Source organism: Manacus candei, unplaced genomic scaffold (assembly GCF_025592945.1).
Source record: "Manacus candei isolate 608988 ecotype Guabito, Panama unplaced genomic scaffold, ASM2559294v1 h1tg000014l, whole genome shotgun sequence".
Classification (NCBI taxonomy): Eukaryota; Metazoa; Chordata; class Aves; order Passeriformes; family Pipridae; genus Manacus; species Manacus candei.
Genome location: NW_026138062.1, coordinates 66861340 through 66881440, shown reverse-complemented (window position 1 = coordinate 66881440; position 20101 = coordinate 66861340). Strand labels below are relative to the sequence as shown.

At 41.5% G+C, this 20101-nt stretch overlaps 2 protein-coding genes across 4 annotated transcripts in view; one reads left to right on the top strand and one right to left on the bottom strand.

Annotated features, from left to right (window-relative positions):
• Positions 1 to 15245, top strand: part of JAM2 (junctional adhesion molecule 2) — a 40886-nt gene extending 25641 nt beyond the window's left edge. Inside the window, exons 3-10 of the mRNA XM_051779772.1 lie at positions 1665 to 1778; positions 3269 to 3421; positions 5165 to 5370; positions 6657 to 6759; positions 8476 to 8583; positions 9544 to 9559; positions 10458 to 10491; positions 11346 to 15245. Of these exons, the coding sequence (XP_051635732.1) occupies positions 1665 to 1778; positions 3269 to 3421; positions 5165 to 5370; positions 6657 to 6759; positions 8476 to 8583; positions 9544 to 9559; positions 10458 to 10491; positions 11346 to 11378 (767 nt within the window). The 3' untranslated portion in view covers positions 11379 to 15245. The remainder of the gene's footprint in view (positions 1 to 1664; positions 1779 to 3268; positions 3422 to 5164; positions 5371 to 6656; positions 6760 to 8475; positions 8584 to 9543; positions 9560 to 10457; positions 10492 to 11345) is intronic.
• Positions 15246 to 16143: 898 nt separating this feature from the next.
• ATP5PF (ATP synthase peripheral stalk subunit F6) lies at positions 16144 to 20100 on the bottom strand. Of its 3 annotated transcripts, none has more exons than XM_051779779.1 (4): positions 19960 to 20100; positions 19217 to 19406; positions 17900 to 18024; positions 16144 to 16251 (listed from the first exon to the last, which is right to left on the bottom strand). In XM_051779779.1, exons 2-4 carry the CDS (start codon positions 19384 to 19386, stop codon positions 16223 to 16225), a joined length of 324 nt encoding a protein of 107 aa, XP_051635739.1. In that variant the 5' UTR covers positions 19387 to 19406; positions 19960 to 20100; the 3' UTR covers positions 16144 to 16222. The 3 variants fall into 3 exon arrangements, with proteins under 3 accessions (XP_051635739.1, XP_051635738.1, XP_051635740.1); XM_051779778.1 differs by having other exon boundaries at positions 19217 to 19447; positions 19960 to 20021; XM_051779780.1 differs by lacking the exon at positions 19960 to 20100 and adding an exon at positions 19736 to 19760.
• Between the last annotated feature and the right edge of the window lies 1 nt (position 20101).

The following is a 20101-nucleotide window of genomic DNA, read 5'->3' as shown; positions in this document are numbered from 1 at the left end:
TTGTTTTCCTACCCAGTTATGGCAACTTTAGCAATAATCCAATAATCAGTAACTCTTGAAGTCTCAGCCTCTCTGTGAAATTTGACTGGTGTTGCCTATTATACAGGAGTCAGGGAAACTTGAGTGGTCAGACAGAAAGGTGAACAATTGTATGAATCTTCTTTTTACGAGAACTCAAGAAAACTTAGAGGTAATTCCCATGGGATGTTATGAGCAGCCTCTGCTGCCAGAAACTCCAGGGGCCTGGGGATTCCTCGAGCTCAGCCACTGGAGCTCAGCCTGGAGACCTGGGGGTCTTTGTCCCAGGCTGATGGGCACAGCTGCTGCTTTCCCGTTTGCCTGTTCAGCCAGTGGCAAGGCTGTGTGTGTGTCCCAGAGGTGGCTGTGTGTGCACTGGTGACACTGGCACAGCTACACTGACCACCATGGACAAGGCACTGCCCTCAGCAGCACTCACTGCTGCCCAGGCTCACACAGTGCATCAGGCACGGACAGCAGAGCCTGCTTCCTCTTCTCTGCCTGGTGGAGATTGAATTCCCTGGCAAAAACCCTCACACAGTGTTGCAGATTCACAAGCACATGCGTGTTCTTGGATCCTCTGAGTCCCAGCACAGCCCCTCTGCCCATCCCCTACCCCTGCCCTGCTCAGCAGCTCACCCAGCTGGAGGTTTGCTGGTGAATTACACACACACCTCCGGGCACACCAGCTTTGGGAAAGTACAAACACTGCATACCCTGCACACCCCCACTTCCAGAAGCCAGCACTGCAAGTCCAGGGGTGCCCACATTGCCCCAGTGTGACCCCAGCTGATGGACCTAAATTTATTCAAGCCACCTTTCATGTAAAAAGACAACCTTGCACTGTGGGCTTGGAGATTCACCCACACACACTCCCAGTATCTGTGGCCCCTCCAGCTACTGATGCAGAGACCCTCACTCACTCCAGTTGCTCCATTTGCCCACACTACATCCCAGCACTTTAAGACTGGGGTTTAAGACTGTTTGGACACTGATGGTCGTTGTCATTCTCCCTGTTTGTGTCTCTGTGGTTTTGTTTGTTGCTGCCCCTTTACTTATGACCACTTTTGAAGTGAAAACGTCCTTGATGGGGAACCTTAATGAAGCACGCTCTCACCTTCCATATACCCTCACAATAACCAAAGTGGAATTGTGACTAAATACATAGACATAAGATACTTAGAAGAATGTTTAACCATATTAGTGAATGTTTTCTGTCTGCATTAAGTTACATATTGAAACAGTTAATACTGAATTCAGAATGGTAATTTAAAAAATATTGTTAATAACAGGGTAAAAGTCCTTTTTTAACAGTGGTCTGCTAACTGAAGAAAGTTAACTAAAGTAACTAAAATAAGGATAGTAATACAGAATCTCTGCCCATCCAACATGGGAATATCTAGTCCCCAGTATCTGAAGTTTGATCCAAAAGCCACTGAAGTATGGGAAAATTACTGGTTTCTGTTTTCCGACTGTGTTTGTTTAAATCTGGAGAGGCATTACTTTGAGAAGTAGATCTGGCCCTTGCTTACTGCTCAGTTTCTTTTGAAGGGGGAATATTAATTTCATGGAGCTTGAATGTGTACCAAACAAGTAAAGTCTCTAACTTTCCCATTTGTGTTCTCTCTTTTTTTCTTCCCCTCTAGAGGCGATTCTTAGTTGCAAACACAAATCTTCAAAAGGGATGAGCTTAAGAATAGAATGGAAGAAAATTCAGCCTCAAGGAGTCTCATTTGTCTACTACAATGGTGAATTTACAGGTACAGTACTACAAACAGACTGATGCTTAACATGTCATTCTCTAGCATAGATATTGGCTGTCTCTTGGGGAATAACACTAGGAAAATGACTGAAGGAGAAGGCTCTTGACTGTCTATACGGAACAGCTGTCCTTTCAAGGTAAAGAATTCTTTCCCAGGGGAAAAAGACATTTCTTTATAAAACCGTGAGTTGTTACCTTTTTAATGAATTTAAATATCATAAAACTCAAGACTAAGAAAAATGGCACTGCAGATCCTTGGCATTTTCCAACAGTGAAATTATGCAGATATGAACTCCCCAAAACTACTGCAGGCTCTGCACTCCTATCCTAAAAAGAGGTTTCTGAAGCTTCCTGTAGAGCTGGAGGCTTGGAAATGAATAATGCAGGAATTTTTATATACATAAAATATAAACTCAGCTGTATATTTTAAATTATTTGTATTCTCTTCAAAAGTAGAATTTCTGTTTGTATGTTCTGAAAAGGATTTACTTCAGCTTTGTGTGTTGGAGAAAATATGGGTCTCTTGTTACCTTGTACACAATAAACGAAGGTTGAGAAGTAAAATCAAAGCACAGCAATTTTGTTACTTTGTAGAGCTTGCAGATGTGCTGACCTTGTTGATTAACTTTTTTTTTTTCTGCATATATTTGATTTAGAGAAACACTGGAACTTGTGGTTCGGTGTGTGAATGTAACTTTAATTTCATAACAAGCTGTAGAATTAAAAGAACCCAAACTCATTGTAAGAAATCTGATGGCAATATCTTTGCTATATCCGTCAAATTTTTCTTGCCAAGTTAAAATGTCAAATCCTTTGCTGTGGTTTCACTCACAATTCTTTCTGTAAGGTAATTAAGTTAGTGATTGCCATTTCTCTAGTGGAAGGGGATTTCTTTTTTGCGTCCTGACTACTGCTATAAATATTTTCTTGAAATATCTGCAGAAAAAAGCATTCAATCTTCCAACTGGAGAACGTTCAGCAGACGTAGGTTTTTTAACTGGGGCGAGGGAGGTGTTTGGGCTAAATGGACAAATTGTGGAAGGTTCTTACTGTCTTGGGAAGGGGATTAAACATTATATGTTGGTGATAGATAACTAACACTGAACAAACGAGCAATGGTTTCGTGTATGATATCACATAAAGTATCAATGAATTGTATGCGATTTCAGAATAAGCAAATGAGCTGTAGACATTTGCTTTCAAACTGACAGAGTGGAAATTTAGGTTAGATATACAGAGGAAGATCCTTACTGTGAGGGTCATTAAACTGGCACAGGTTGCCCAGAGAAGCTGTGAATGCTCCATGCCTGGAAGTGTTCAAGACCAGGTTGGATGGAGCTCTGAGAAACCTGGTCTAGTGGTAGGTGTCCCTGCCCACAGCAGGGCGTTGGAACTGGGTGGTCTTTAAGGTCCCTTCCAACCCAAACCATTCTGTGATTCTAAGATTCTATAAGCAAAGAGCAGAAACCTCTCTATTCTCCCTTAAAGGTGATCTTCGAGGCCGAGCAGAGATGCTGAACCCAGGAATCCGAATTAGGAATGTGACTAGAAGGGATTCTGGGACCTACCGCTGCGAAATCAGTGACAAGAGTGAAGGGCATCCACGCCTGCAAGAGGCTATAATTACCCTCACAGTGTTGGGTACAAACTTTATTACTTGGGCTTTTGTAAACAAACTGAATGACTGTGTGTTGGGGTGTTGAAGGTAGTGTTGTCCACGTGGCTTGTGGCTGCTGGGTTTTGGGTCTTCTTTGGGCTGGGATTATAAATACATGTGCACATGCACGTTCTACAGCATACTTGACAAAACAGCTTTGCAAAAGTCACACTTACATTAGAAAGGAACATAATTAAGGTTTTGTTGATATAAAAGTGAGTTTCAGTTCTTAAAACTTAGCAAGTATGCTGATCTACACCGTGGTGAAACTTCCATTTCTACTAAGGCTGAAGTTGCTCAGTGGCTGAGAACCTGGATAAGACAATCATGGTGTTTGGCACTGGAAAGTCAGCATCTGTCAACGCTTATTAAATATTCATAAGCACAAGTTCATTCCAATATGCTACAGTCTCCTCCTGGTTTTGGAAGGAGAAACTGCTGCAGTGTCTGTACAATGACAACCAGTGAGCTGGCATTTTGTGGACTTTATTTACAGGAGAGATAGTGTTGGCTGCTGGGGGGGGGGGTTGCTCTTTGTGGGGTTTTGTTTGTTTTCTTCCCCAGTTGGGTAAAGGAGGGAAATGTGAATACTGAGCACATTCTTCCCATGTTGTTTCTGGTATTTTTCCCAGCAGATGAGTCGTAGAGGTTGCTGGTTTTCTTCTTTTTCCTGTATAGGGAGAAAAGGAAATATTTGCTTTTGTAGTTGTTGTATTCTTTTCCATAAAAAAAAAAATTGATCTTTTAAAATTATAAATAAAGTCTCAAAGTTCTTCATAAAGGATGATAAATTCATGAACCTCTGATTAGCTACAACAGTGAGATAACTCCGCTTATTCATTCTTTCTTCCAGCCCAAAAGGGGGAAGAGTGTCATTGTTGCTTACAACTTTTTTGAAAGTTAATGTGAATTAGTTAGTATTTCACTTTGTTTTATTTTTGCTTTTTATCTTAAAATCAGCCAAGAAAAAACTATCAGTACTTGTTAAGGTGTGACATGTGCTTTTAGTGCTCCATGCATGCATTTTCACCCTTAGTTTTCTTCTACATAGCATCAAGTACCAAAAAATAAAAAATTAAGTTCCTTTCCTGTTCATGTATTAAAAATCAGAAAAGAGGTGTTCATCTGCATGGGAGAAGGAACGAACAGTTCTCCCACATCTTTGCGTGGGAATGTTTGCTTTTAATTTAAACTGAAATGTAGTAACAAATTGGTTTTGGTCCTCAACCTGGGATTTATACAATTGCTGCAACGATTGCCAGTCTTTATGATTCTTTCTGACAGTCACTTTTCAAAAACCAGTTGACTTCTTTTAATACGAAAAAATCTTTTTCCTCTTCCTCACTTCTGTTTTTAAATAGTAGGGCGGGGAAGGGGGCAGTTGCTGGGCTGCAGATTCCCTGAGTTATCCCATCTCTGTTCTGTGAACAAGAAACAAAAATGAAACAAACTCTGTGGGGTTGGGCGAGAGTGCACAGATTGGAGGCAGAATGACACAGCATGTGGTGGGGGAGGCTGGCTCTCTCATTTTTAGCAACTCATAAATTTTACTCTGCTCTCAGTAGCAGGACTCTGCCTTCAACCCCTTCTCCTGTGCCTCATTTCATTGATGTGGTACATCAATGCTGAGCACGTACACAAGTGCTCCCCTCCTCACCGTAACTGTCAATCTGTTGTCATGCAGACAGTACTTATAAGTGTGTAACAGGTGCAATTCCATTGTCCAGTTGCTCCAACTACTCCGGTGTGTGATGTGCCGAGCTCCGCGATGACGGGAACAGTGGTGCAGCTGAGCTGTAAGGAGACTGAGGGCTCTCCTCCATCTGAGTACCAGTGGTACAAGAACGGTGTTGCCTTGCTGGAAAAGACAGGAACAGGCAGTGCTAGAACACCAAATATAACTTACACCATGAATAAGAAGTCTGGCACTTTGGTAAGTGTAATAACCAGCTCTGTGATAGCCAGCTATCAAGGAGACCAAATTTACTGTTTAGTGCAATGATGCACAGGGGTCTTAATCCAAAAATGCACAAGGTCTTTGTCGGAGATTAATGTCATGCTGAAATATGTGCTAACAAATGTAGAAAGTAGTTTCTGCCTTAAACCAGTGCCAAGCTGTAGACATTGAGTGATGCAGACAAACCGGGTGAAGTGCGAGTCTGCAGCGATGAGAACTGAGCAGGATCGGGAAAATACCTGACAGATTTCACCTTGTCAGTTAGAAAACTAATACCAGGTGAGAATGAGTGCTCAGTATGGCAACAGAGCTACATTTGGTAGAACTTAAAATCTGAAATAGCAGCTTTGGGGGGACTGCAAGCACTCAGATCACAGAATCTCTGGGATCCAGTGACACTTAGGAGCTCCCATCCAGAGCCTGTGAAGTCGGTGGGAATGAACTGGGGCTGTGAGTAAGGTTAGTAGGTTCTTTGTTTAGTTGTAATTTGTTTTGTGGGTTGTGTTGTTGGGTTCTTTTTCCTCAAAACTGGCTGTCTCTTCCTCATCCCTCTCCCATTAGCTGATCTTTCAAAAAAATCTTGATACTACTTAGGGTGCATTGTCAGCTGAGGTTTTTCAGAAGTAAAGAGTTGTTCTCTGAATGCTGTGACTCAGCATTCAGAGGTGCTGGGGAGCTTTCATCACACTGTGGAAATCAGCTGGTCTGCTCAAACTTATTAATCACTTCTAAAACCTCAAAGTATGGCATATAATAAAGGGAAAACAGTTAACAAGTCTAAAAAAGAATACAGGGAAGCACTGGAATTGACGTGAGGTCAGTCTCTGTCCACCTCTTGCTTCCTCATTTTCATTTTTACAGTAATAGTATTTGATAAATAGTACGGTTTAGCATTTTTCTACTGGAAGAAGAGAAAAAATGCCATTTTTGGAGGGGTGGGGACCCCCCAAATAAGGCTTAAACTTCAAAAAAATTTCAGTTGACAAGGCACTGTAAGTAGTATGTGTCAAGTGTTTTTGACGAATCAGCAAATGGGGTCGTTTTGATAAAATGAACAAACTGCTCTGATTTCAGGTATTTTTCGGGTATATTTCAGGTATTCTGAAATTTCACACTTTCCTTCAGGGTTTTTTTTTTTGTTTTATTTGTTTAAAGCAAACACTCCCCCCCTGCACCCATTGACATGTCAAAATTTCTATCCCATGGGAAATGCCAATCTTTTTTTTCCATTCTAACACTTGTTTTGAACTCTTTCTTAACAGCTATTTAACACAGTTACAAAGAATGACACTGGAGAGTATTTCTGTGAAGCCTCCAATGGGATTGGATTATCTCAGAGATGCTCAGTGAAGCGAATGCAAGTCGGTATGTGTTAAAGAAAATAAGGGTGGAAAACAGTCTTGCAATAGGATTTATTTAATGGCATGGTGCAACTGAGAAGCTAAGACCAGATTGAATTAAATCTTTTTATTTTGGTTATGGCATTTGGGGGGAGGAATAAAAATACTATGACTTCCTTATATGTAGTTGCTGTGGCCACTTAAAGCTTTCCTTTCTTACAGCACAAACATATCTCACTGTATGTCAGAGAAAAGCAGGTAGTTTAGTACCATAAAATTATTGCAGTAGCCAACCCTTAGGTTGCTAAACACAACTTCACAGAAGAGCAGCAGCCATATGAGAGCCTTAATGTTTCCAAATGCTTTTGTGGAAGGCTTACAGGATAATGTGCCAGTCCACTGGGGTATTTTCTTCATGCAAAGCCTCCCTTTTGGGATGTATTTATGTGAGATCTGAATGTAACAGATAGATCTAATAGAAGGTTAACTGAGTGATTCATTTATACCTGACAGAGGAACACTGAAGAAGTCAGTGTATCTTAAAAATAAACAAATAGATAAATAAAGCCTGCTGCCTGTATCTTCTCTACTTGTACAGCATGGGTGAAGTGTAACACTGGTTAGCTGATAAGGAACTAAAGGCTGGAAGGGTCAAGAGTCTATAATTACCCAAAATGCATGGAAGTTTTTACAAAATATACAACTACCTCTTGTAGATGTGATAGGAAAGCAAATGGTAACAAATTCCAATAGCTACTGCAGAGGAGATCCCATCCAAGTGTTTCATAAAGTGATTGACTGGTGCTTTTTTAGAATTTAGCTGAAAATCACTGTGTCATGGCTTTTAATGCACTCCTAGTGGATTGTGAGCAAGTGTTCCTCAAGCTACTGAGATAGAATCCCTCTGTTGTGGAAATACTCACACAGAGTCCTAAATTGCTGGCAACCAGTACACAAAAATTTATAGGTTTGTGAGTAAAATTCGCAATCATATATTAATGTATGCTTAAAGTAAGGATCCAAATAGGTAATTGGACACATCACAAAAACCTGTGAAAATGTTTCTGCTTGTTGATGCTTTTGTTTTTCATAAAATGGATGATTGTCTGAAGCTCTTAGTGATTATATCAGGAAATGGGCATGGCCCGTGTCATGATTTAACCCAAGCCACCACCTTCAAAATAAAAATGGCTAGGTGTATGTATGGCCTGATGAAGAGTTTAAGCTGTTCAGACAGCTTGGCTTTATTGTGTTCCATTTTAAAAACCTTGCTCTTTAAAAATTAAAAAAGCATTGAATTGTAAATAACCCATTTGAAGGGTTCTCCAGAACTGGAGCCATCAGCTGTTTCAGTTGTTTTAGGCAAATTAACTGTATGAAAAGACTTGATTTAATACTTACAAAGATTTCAAGGTGTTTTCCCTTAGAGACACATGACTTGGATAAGACTTATTTGGGATAGGTATGATGAGGAGTATGTATCCTGTGGCCTGTCTTACTCTTTCCTTACTTTTCACCCAACTTAAGCAGTTGAAGTGCATCAAGCACTTCTCTTCACGTGACTGTGATACAGTAGTGCTTTTAGACTTCTTATCCATGTCTGAGTGTTACTAATCAATTTATCCAGCTTGGGCCAAAGACCACCTATGGATAAAACAGGTGCCTGTAGCAATTAGGGAAAAATCCAGCCAATGGAAATGTTTACAATTTACAACACTGGCCTTGTGTTTTATAATTACAGATGACCTGAATGTAAGTGGCATCATTGCTGCTGTAGTATTTGTGGCTCTGGTAATGGCACTGTGTGGCCTTGGAGTATTTTATGCCCAAAAAAAAGGCTACTTTGCAAGTAAGTAAAATAAAATCACTCCTTCCTTGTGTCAAAAAATGTCTGTACATAGCAGAGTTTCACAAAGGATCTCTGTTACCCAGAGAAACTGTGGCTGCCCCATCCATGGAAAAGTTCAAGGCCAGATTAGACCAACCTGGAGCAACCTGGTCTAGTGACCATGGCAGGGACTGGAATGAGATGAGCTTTAGGGTCCCTTCCAACCCAAACTAATTCTATAATTTTATGATTCTGCTGGCTGTATCATGTCCTTCTTTTCATGAAGGCTCTAACTCCATGGCACTAAAGCTGGAGAGCATTACTAAAGCATTTTTTGTGCATTTTTATTTTGCCAACTTCTACTCCAAAAGATACATCAAGAATGACATGGAAACATTTGTGCAGTTGCTTACAGCTACCAAACAGCAATTTAGGGAAAAGCAACAAGCCAAACCCTGGTTCCTGGAGCCTTTCCACTCTAGTTTTGAGAGGGAATAACAAAGAAAGGGAACATAAAAACAAGCCAGTTTTAGTACACAAGGTCTGACCGGCTGAGTTCTGATGAGAGTGAAACTAAATTAACTGTCCCTTTCCTCTGGGTGATGGAGAAAGTTTGCTTTTAGGGGTTGCTGCAAAAGGCTTGACACCCAGCAACCCTCTATAGCATTTACATTGGTGCCTGCAGCTGAGCACAGCAAAAAGGGATGACGAATGTCAGGATCTGAAAAGTTCACCTGTCTCAGTAACAGAGGCTACAGAGCTGCTGTTAGAGTTCACTTGGAGCTTTATTTAGCCTTAAAAGCAGCCTAATCTTTTTTTTTCCTGTTTAAACTCATTACACCAAAAAGAGATATTTGGTTCAGAAACTCCTTCTAGAAACTGGAGAGCTGAATAAGCTAGAAATAATTATTTCAAAGGACTTTAAATCAGTGAAGGAAACTGTTCTGGTGCTAATTCTTTCTTTTTTTTTTTCTTTTTCAGAGGAAAGCTCTTCCCAGTAAGTATCTTGATGCATGTAGTACACAAATCACTGCAAATTTCACTTACATTTCTGGCGATTTAGTAACTGTAATGATTTTTATGGCCTTTTTTACATGATTCTTGACACCAAAATAAACCCAATCCTACACACCAGCTGGTTCTCGTATTAGAACCAGCGTGCTGGTGAGACAGTGAATCATTACATTGCTGTGATCAGTGTGCAGAGATGTGTCTTTTATAGTTTACAGCCCTAATTCACCTTACAGGCGTTCATGTGTCTCCTCTACAAGCTACACAAAAGACAATCAGAACCAAATTGAACTGCCTTCATGTCCATGTCCACAGGTTATTTCAGGAAGTGTTTTGTAAAAATATGCCTGGTGGAAACTTTCTGATGGTGCCTAGTCTGCTCCTTTGATATGGATTTATTTCATTTGCTTAAATTTCTTAGTAGCAAGTCAGAATTCCTCAAGCTATTTTAGTGCTCCCACAGGAGGCTAAAATTGTGCACTTCATTGGAGGAGGCCTCCAGTATTTTTTTTTATTGTTTTTGCTTTCAGAAGTTTATCTTAGCACTTTTAGGTAATAGCATTAAAAAAAAAGGGGGGTAATATACTAAACAGAAGGATGATGTGATTTATACTGCCCATGAACTGGATAAAAAGTGTAAGTGAAAGACTTGAAAAGACAAGGTAGAGAATGTGATTTGCAGTGGTTTATGAGATAATGACAGGTATCTAAAAGCATTCAATGGATTTTGTTATTGCAACTTTTTTTTAAGAAGGGGGGAGGAAAACCCTAAGGGTCACTGGAAATCTGGAAAAATGCTTTCATACATAAGGTTCCCAAATGGCTAAAATAAATACCAGAAAAGTCACTATTTAACCTGTATTCCTTTTGTGATCTGTTAACAGAAAGAAGACGAACTATCAATCTACAAGTGAAAAGGCAAGTCTTTTGTGTTCAGTACTGTGTTTAAAAAGTTTTAGATGTATTTGCAGCTTCCTATCACATAGTTTCAAGTGCCACACAACTACAGCACCTTGCTCGGTATTTTGCAATCTTCTCCTGCATATCAATTAACTAAGGAAACTAACTCAGACACAGTCCAGGGCAGTAGTGAGTGTGAGAAAAAGATTGGGCCTTAATTCCTCTAAGAATAATGGGTGACAAAAGGCTTGGCCAAATATGGAAACTGAACATACAACGTTTTTTCCCCTCTTTTAGAGGCTTTAACTGTTTGTAGGTTGCTCCAGCTTTTCAGATTGGTGCAAAATGAATGGTGCTCCAAATAAAACTTAAACTAAGAGCAACTTAATTTCACAATCCATACTTTAAGGCTACTTAATAAGTAGCATTAGTAGTACTAATGTAGCCTTAAAAGCTCCCTGAACTCCACCCCGGTTCTTAATCAAAACAGAACATACTAAATTGCATAAGCCTGTTCCTTAACCTAGTATGTCTATAAGGAACTTACTGAGGCCAACTACCTGGTTGCTCTGAGTGGGAAGGAGCAAGTTTTGAAGAGCTGTGGTATCTGCTTATCTGTGTTAATGCACTTACAAATCAGATGCTCAACAGAGCTGTTTAATACTTGCATTTATGAATACGTAATTACTTCTGTTCTGTGTTGCAGTGCATTCCTTAGACTTTCCATTCCAGAAAAGAGTAAACATTAACCAACAGTGCCTCAGACATACTTCTTGTCAATCTCAATGCCTTAATTTCTTCTGAAATGTATTCTGTTCACCTGTTTAAAACATTTGAACTATTACTTATATAGCCTTATTTGCTTTGTTTAGGATTTCAAGCATACCAAGTCCTTTGTTATTTAGAAGATTTCAGCCTCTGTGAGGGACATCAAAAGAATACTTGTTATACAAAAATATCAAAGTCTCCTGGTTTCGACTGGGATAATTTTCTTCCTAGTAGCTGGTACAGTGCTGTGTTTTGGATTTAATGTGAGAATCATGTTGATAACACGCTGATGTTTTTGTTGTTGCTAAGTAGTGCTTACACAAAATCAAGGACTTCTCCGTGTCTCATGCTTGGCCAGTGAGGAGGTGCTCAAGAAGCCGGGAGGGAGCACGGCTGGGACACCTGACCTGAGCTGGCCAAAGGGATATTCCACACTGTACATCATCATACCCAGTCTGTAAACTGGGGAAGTTGGCTGGGAGGGGCCAATCGCTGCTGGGGGACAGGCTGGGCATCAGTCAGTGGGTGGTGAGAAACTGTTGTACATCACTTATCTTTCTTGGGCTTTACTCCTCTCTCTCCTTTTCATTACAATTATTATTGTTGTTATGATTATCATTAGTATTATTAGTATAATTAAATTTTATTTTGTTTCAATTATTAAACTGCTGTTACCTCAACCCACAATTTTTACTTTTTTTTTCCCCAGTTCTCCTCCCCACCAGGGCTGGGGTGGGGGGCAGTGACCGAGTGGCTGCGTGGGGCTGAGTTGCTGGCTGGGCTTAACCCACAACAGTCCTTTTTGACACCCAACATGTGACTCAAAAGGGTTGAGATAATGACAGATCTGATCAGAGCGTGTTAAAACAACTTTGTTATACGCGTTCATTGCGTTGGTTTAATAGTTGCTGGTCACCATGTTGATTTGTTTGCTGTGGGCATGGGCTAGGTTGTCTTTGTGGTGTTCTTTGTCGTACCGGCTTGTGATATGAATGAGTGGCTGGCCGTGAGCCTCGCCTGGTGCGTGTCCTATCCGCCCCTCGGGAGCCATCTGGAGGAAATTATCCACAATTACATTTATTGCCTTTTTCCCTCGGAGAGCCAGTCTGCGGGATAAAACACCTTCTTTCCCCTCCAGGATGATTACAGTAGTGTTTGAGAAATCTGAAGACTTTCAGTATCCTTTTACCACCCTTGAAACCAGCCTGGTCCTGGCAACCAACATATTGTTGCATGTGGTCCAGGTCGTCTTTAGGGTTAAGAAACAATCTGTGGCTACTCAAACCCCAGCCAGATGTGTTGTGGCTACTTAAAATCCAGCAACACGTACTGTGCCTTCACAGACTCCAGTGACAGGCCAACAAGACCAAGAGGCAACCACTCAGTCCTTATCCCTGAATGAGCTGTGGGATATACAAAAAGATTTCAGCCATTGTCCCAGTGAGTGCAGGACCACCTGGCTGTTCCAGTGCTGGGATAATTGGGCTAACAGTTTGGAGTTAGAGGGTAGGGAAGCCAAGCAGCTGGGATCACTTTCTAGGGAAGCAGGCATTGTTGAGGTGATTGGAAGAGGGACACAAGTCCTCGGCCTCTGGAGACAACTCCTGTCAAGCATGAAAGAAAAGTACCCCTACAAGGAAGATGTTCTGTGTTGCTCAGGCAAGTGGACAACAGTAGAGAAAGGAATCCCGTGCCTGAGGAAATTAGCCATGCTGAGATGATTTATTTTGACCTGAACAACGCGGAGTTCCCCACAGATCCAGACCGAGTCCTATGCATACAACCCACGTGGCAGAAATTTGTAGAGAGGACACACCAACCCACTGGCAACGTTCATCTGGAGAGGTACCACACTACCAACAGTGGATGCAGTGGCTCCACTTCTCCAGGAATGCAAAGACAACCTCTCTTCCTCTCTCATTTCATCTGTGGAAAGACTGTCAGATAAACTGTCCCAGGAGTTCCAGCAGTTCAGACAAGTTATGTTCTATTCTCCACCTGCACAGACCTGCATCTCAGCTAGTAACAGTAAGCATCCACTGGCTCAAGAGGGAGGATATGGAAGGTACACACCATGGAATACCCTGTGGTTTTAGCTGAGGACCCACAGAGAGTACATGAGGAATTGGGATGGAAGACCTACCTCAATTCTACAGACATGAATTGCAAGGGAAAACAATCCCAAATAGGAGTTCTTCTAGGAAAGTTGCTGCTTCAGTCTCCAGTGGACAGTTTCCCAGGCAGAGTGGAAGGGCTGAACTTACTCTTGATCCTATGGAAAGAAATTCTAATCTGCTTCTTCAAGAACTAAGCTTTTTTAGGCATTGTGGGTTTTCAGAAAATGCAGGTTCCAAACTACAGTCTGCCCTGTAAGCCCTTTCTATCAAATGACTCAGAGAAATTGTTTCACATGGGGCCCTGAGCAACACCAAGCCTTTGAACAAATTAAACAAGAAATACTTGGAAAACACTCGTAGACAGGTGGGCCAAAGAACATGGCACTGAGTGGGTAGATTGTATCCCCTGTTGTGCACCAACCTCTGGGAAGATCAAATAATACAATGGACTGCTTAAGACTACCCGAGAACAATGGGTGGGGGACCTTCAAACATTGGGATATGCATTGGTAAAGGCCACCTGGTGAGTCAGCACCAGAGGGTCTGCCAGTTGGGCTGGCCCTGCCTGACCAAAGCCTCTACATACTATGGAAGGGAAAAAAGTTCCTGTAATGCCCATAAAACAATATGCTGGGCAAGACAGTCTGGGTTATTGCTGCCTTGGGCAAAGGCAAACCCATCCGTGGGATTGCTTTTGCTCAAGGACCTGGGCACGCTTGTTAAGGCAGAAGGATGGGGAAGTCTGGGCTTGATTTTGGGTGAGAACAGCCCAATGAATCTAATTGTGTGATGTTAATTGCTATATAACACTGTGTATTATCACTTCTGTATCAACTGTGTGCCCACCATTGCCTGGGCACCTCATAGTGCCTGCTTCCACCACTCCAGATTTCGGGATCCAAACCCAAGTCCCCTTCAATCGTGACATTAAGAATGAACTTTGATGAAACCAGACAAGCACAGCAGTGATGGAATCAGAATTGGCTTCAACATGCAACAATCCAACACCACGCACCATCTTTCCTGCCCGGAGACACTGTTATGACAGATGGAGCCAAAAGTCATGGACTAAGTGAACTCAATGGACTTCTACAGGGATTGTCTATAGACCAAGGAAAGGATATCTGTGTATCTATCAAAAGACAGGAAAGGTGGTGATGTATTGGAAAGTGCAGGACCTGGCATGATATAAATGGTATGGAATAAGCAGTAGATACTGTCCTGGTTTCAGCTGGAGTTAGTTTTCTTCCTAGTAGCTGGTACAGAGCTGTGGATTCAGCATAACAACACACTGATGTTTAGTTGTTGCTCAGTAGTACTTCCCTGAGTCAAACAGTTTTCAGTGACTGATGCTCTGCCACCAGGCAGGTGTACAAGCCATGAGGAACAGGGCTAGGACACCTGACCTGAACTGGCCAAAAGGATATTCCACACCACAGACTGTCGTGCCCAGTAAATAAACTGGGGAAAGTGGCTGGGAGGGGCCAGTTGCTGCTGAGGGATGGTGATGAGCACCTATGCTGTGCATCACTTGTGTTTCTCATGTTTTATCTCTCTCCCTCTCTCTCCATTACAATTATTATTACTTTGTTTCAATTTACCTGTTCTTATCTCAACCCACTAGTTTCGTTTCCAATTCCCCTCCCCAGGGCAGCGGGAAGGGGACAGGGAGTGAGCCAGGAACTGTGGGGTGCTTAGTTACCAGCTGGGGTTAAACCACAACACAAAGGGATCTTTTGACCTCTACGCTGTAAATATTGTTTCCACATCTTACAAACTGAAAATAGAAACTGCCAGTGTTCAGATCTAGTCAACTTAACTGTCTGTGATGGCATTAAAAAAAAAAAACAAACGCCAAAAAACCTATAAATTAACTTGTATATTGAATCTGTGTGACGACTTCTCATTTTGTTCACATATACATGCAGCAATACAAGATTCACTCTTGCAGCTTGGAACAACCTACTCAACTTCCACAGATGACCTTACCAGTACTTCTACTACTTACATCTCCACCATTGTCAAGGGCTCAAACTCTCCTGCAATTCTGATTTACTAGGACCTTGAAATTGTATTAGATTTGCCAAATCCGTCTATAAGTCTGTAGCTGTGCAGAATTAAACTCACTATCCTGACAGAATAAACCTTCCTCTAATTAAGGCTCAAGCAGTGTTTTATTGTCTAATGTGGAGGTCTCTCCCTCTCTCTTGCTGCAGGCTGCACATGTAATTTCATTCTGAAGAAAAATCGTGCCAGTACAACTCAAGCTGTAGTATCTACACCCTAACTGCTGAAGTGTTTGTTTATATAGTTACATTATTATATATAAATAAATAGTTCCTCAGAAGCTGAAGTGTTCATGTCAGTAGTTCAGTCACAGAAATTTAAATCTCACAATCTCATTAACAGCTTTCAGTTTCTTCTGTAAGATTAACACTTCATCACCTGTGTGTTCCCTGATGCAGAGCAGAATTAGTGTATTTGTGCCTATGCTTTTGGCTGTGCAGCTTAATCACTAACATAGGGGCTCTGCTACAGATTTAGGGTTCATGGAGGTTTTTTCGTGCAGAAGCTTTTGGGATGTGAAAAGCTCAGGATAACAGGGAGTTTCTTCTCTGTGTATCATTACCAGTGTTATAATGTCTCACCACTGAAACGTAGCTCAGCAAAGGAGTTTTGCAGTTAACACTGAGAAACCCTACTCAGCTGCCTCAGCCACTCAGAGTTGATGACCACAGCTAACTACACTCACCATACAGTCAAGAACTTCTTCAAACCACTGGAATCAATCTGAAACACCACATTTATTAAGATACAACAGGTGCCGTGTTCAGCAACTCCATGGCTGTACACGGCTGCAGAGATCACTTTGGAGCCTCCTCAAATTTGGGCTCTAGAGGGAGAAAGAGAAAAGTCATATTAGTCTCTCTTTATTTGATCCTCAAACACCATGATTAATTCAAAGAAAACTAACCATTAAGTTGGCAAGCTAAAGCAAACTCTTCTATGTTGCAGTTTACACCCCCTCTTACTTTGCATCAAGGTCTGATTGAACATGGGCAGCACTAAAAATAAAACTACGCTGGAGACAGGTCTTTTCCACCTTGCAGGAGTTACCCATAAAGGCTAAGACTTAGTAACATTTGCCAAAACAGCTTTTAGCAAAACATGGGGTGGTGGGGAAGGCAGCAGGGAAACTGGAGGAGTCAATGAGAACATTATTGACCATGACAAAATATTTCCAACTCAACTCTGATACAAGAACAAGAAATCAAGCTCTTCCCTCCTCTTGATTAGCGTTATTACTGAATATTAACAGAAAGGAATGGAAAATTTCAAATCCAGTCTCCACATGCAAACACCGAGGAAGGAGTTCTTGATGTCAAAGGTACAAACTCAGAAGAGCAAGGGATTTGGACAGGTGGGCTACTAATGCCTGTTCTTAAAACTGAGTCTGAGAGGTAAGGCTTGGCTTATAGTAATTGTCCCTAAGACAAAAAAATTGAAGTTCCTATCCATATAACCACTCAGTTTTGAACTCTTGTTGAAATTAGATTAAGGACAGGCAACAGTGATAAAAGAACAGTTGTGTGTGTGTGTCCCCCCACTTTGTTCTGTTCCCACCTTCACAAATTTTGTTTCCTTACAAAAACAAATCTGAAATTTTAATATGCACTGTTTCCCATATGACACAGAAATAAAATAAGATAAAGAATATATGAATATAAAGAAACCACATCCCTAAAACTGGGGGGAAAAAAAGAAAAAAACCATAGATCCTACTTTACAGATACTCTGTTTTATTTGCACAAGTAACAACCTGACAGCAACTCTACCCAAGTGAAATGTTACTGAAATCCAAAATATTTTTAGGTGTGTTCCTACTCTAAATTAGAATTACCAGTTAGTCTGGTCAGAATTACAATGGTGGCTTGGCCTTGGCTGGCAGCCAGATGCTCACCAAGCCTCATGCTCTCTGCTCTTTCCCTTCCACGCTAAAACAAACTTAGAGCAGTTAAACAGAGGTCAGATCCAAATAGCTGAAGAAAAAGGTTTAATACAATTCAGCCGCAAAGTATTCATAATTAAGAAAGTTAAGTTCTTTGTTCATTTTCTGAAATCAGTGGCTTTCCAGAGGAACTCACAAAATCTGAAAATCACAGTCTGCATGACGTAAGACAACTGATTTACAAATTCTAATCTGCTGATCTCTTTGGCAGGATGAGAAGAAAAATACAGGCCCTGGGCTATTTCTGTTTGGGCTCTTTTTTTAGGGTCTATGAAGGGCAATTAGGATACCCTGATCTTACAGTAAGTTTTGTTAAGCATCAGTGTAAGGAAGTCCAGACCTCTACTGGAAAAGGCAAATAATTAAAAAAAGGAGTCAAGTGGAATCAGATGTGAACTGTGCGAAAGCGGTGAGATTCCCAGAGGGCATCTTACATGAAATTAATGGTCCAAATAAAGACAAAATGGAAATTAAGAAAACCCGTGAGTACGTCCTTACTTGCAACTGGAATTCAATAAGATTGTTAACTCACCCTCAAATTTAAATTCTGGGAACTTGGTTAGGTCTCCCTCACCATATGCCCGTTGGAGTCTTGCAAGGGATTCATTCATTTCTTTCTGAAATTCGGGTCCTGCATCAACAGGCCCTCCTGCTTGCCTAAAAAAGCATTAGAAGTTGTGATTAACAACTCAGTTCTAACACTGCATGTGGAAGTTCTACATTTTTACGCCCATGTATGAATTAAAAATCTTTTTGATAACCAACCAAAGGAAATCATTTAAAGTATTTCTGAAACTCAAGACATGACACACCTTAGGGCCTCCTTACCTTACACATTAACAAGGTTCTCAGGGTAAAGTACAGGCTTTCTGCTATTAGTGATGAAAATCCAAGCTACAGAGGTGGCCTTTTGAGACATAAAACTACACTGAGTATCCAGGCTCTCAGGGCTTTAAGTTTCTCTTGTTCCACGTGCAAATTCCTAACAAAAACAGATTTGCACCTCTGCTGTCTCTGAATTAGTCACCTTGCTTAGTAAAGCTTAACTGTTCTTGCAAAGAGAAGCCAAAGAAAAAATCCACAGCAGGAACTTCTTGGGATACAAATATAAAACAACTAAAATAGTAACTGTAGATTACCAATGCTCAGTAGCACCAGCACAGGTAACTTAGGATGGATAAAAGCACCAAAATTCTGCCTCCCTACACAGACTGGTAGTAGGTGTGGAAATGCACAACTTCTACCAGTAGAGCTAAGTGACTTATTCCCCTTCCAAGAATAATTCCCAACAGAGTATTACTATAGTTTTAGTTTCCTGTTCAGTAGTTCGTTTAAACATTACAAGAATCTAAGATTCCATCTGAATGAGCTTATTAACTGAAGATGTAAAATGAATTATCCTGATAATTCCATTAATTCTTGATTGGTTTTGGAAACAAGACTGGAGAATAATGGTTTACCCCAGACAAAAGAAATAAAGAAATGCTTGGTTTTGGTTTCCCCCATTCACAGAGCATATAGGTGGGTAAAAATCAACATACTGGTACGTGCACATAGTGTGCAAGAGGCCTTAACTGGGTGCCTTAACCCCCCAACTTTTTTCTTTTTTAAGGGAAAAAATGTGACATTTTCCGTTGGGTGTGCAAAAACAAACCTTCTCACTGGTGACACCATCAGTAAGTGTTGCAGGAAAGCCTTAACACCTTAAGTATTTAGAGGCCAGCCCACAAAGCTACCAAAGTGCAGTCAAAAATCAAACAGTTCACGTTTCACGTTCTTACGTCAAAATCAATATTTTCCCCCTTTTGGCATCAGCTTCCCCCCCCTTAAAATAATTTCCTTTACTCACTTGCTCTTCGTGTTGTACTCTCTGATCTTGTCCAAGAAGAGCTTCTGAACGGGGTCGAGCTCTTTGGTCTTGTTGAAGACGATGGCAGAGAGACCGATGTTCCTGCGGAGCTGCACGGAAACAGCGGAGCGGAACAGGGAGGAGAGACGCAGAATCTGCCGCAGGATCATGATCGCACCGCTGCTTCAGCCTTTAAAAACACCCAACGAAACAGGAACGCGGAATTACTCACTGCGATGCAAATGCCCAAAGAAAACAAGCAAAAAAAAAAGTAGTTTGGAGCTGAACTTTAAACCAGAAAGGTATCAAAAGGTATTTTAATAGTATTTCGGGATATTTAAAGGGAGGAAAGCCGCAGGATCATAATGACACTGGTACTTCAGGCTTTAAAAAACCCAATGAAACAGGAATACGGAATTAAGCTACCACCATGTAAATGCATTACGAAACAAAAAAAAAACAACGTAGGTTCGGCCTGAACTTTAAACCAGAAAGGTACTTAAAAGTATTTCAAGGTACCTAAAGGGTATTTTAAAGGGTATTTAAAGCAACATGGAGGCTGGGGTAGAAACTCCAGCCGCCACCGAACCAGAGGGCACCGTGACACCGCGGGCGCTTCTCCGTGGCCGGCTCGGTGCCGCACCGCGATGGAACCACCCAGACAAACCAGGAATTTCAGATTTCATCTCGTTTAAGCAAAAAAAGCTACTACTTTAACCCAACCCAGGTTCCCCCGGAGTCACCTTGGCCGAGCCGCCGCCACCGCCTTAGCCCGGACCCGGTCCCGCCCCCGCGCGGTGCACGCCGGGACTCGCCCCCTCCGCGCACCCCCGGCGCCGCTCCCCCCCTCCCACACACCGCGCGGCCCCGCTCGGCGCCCTCCGG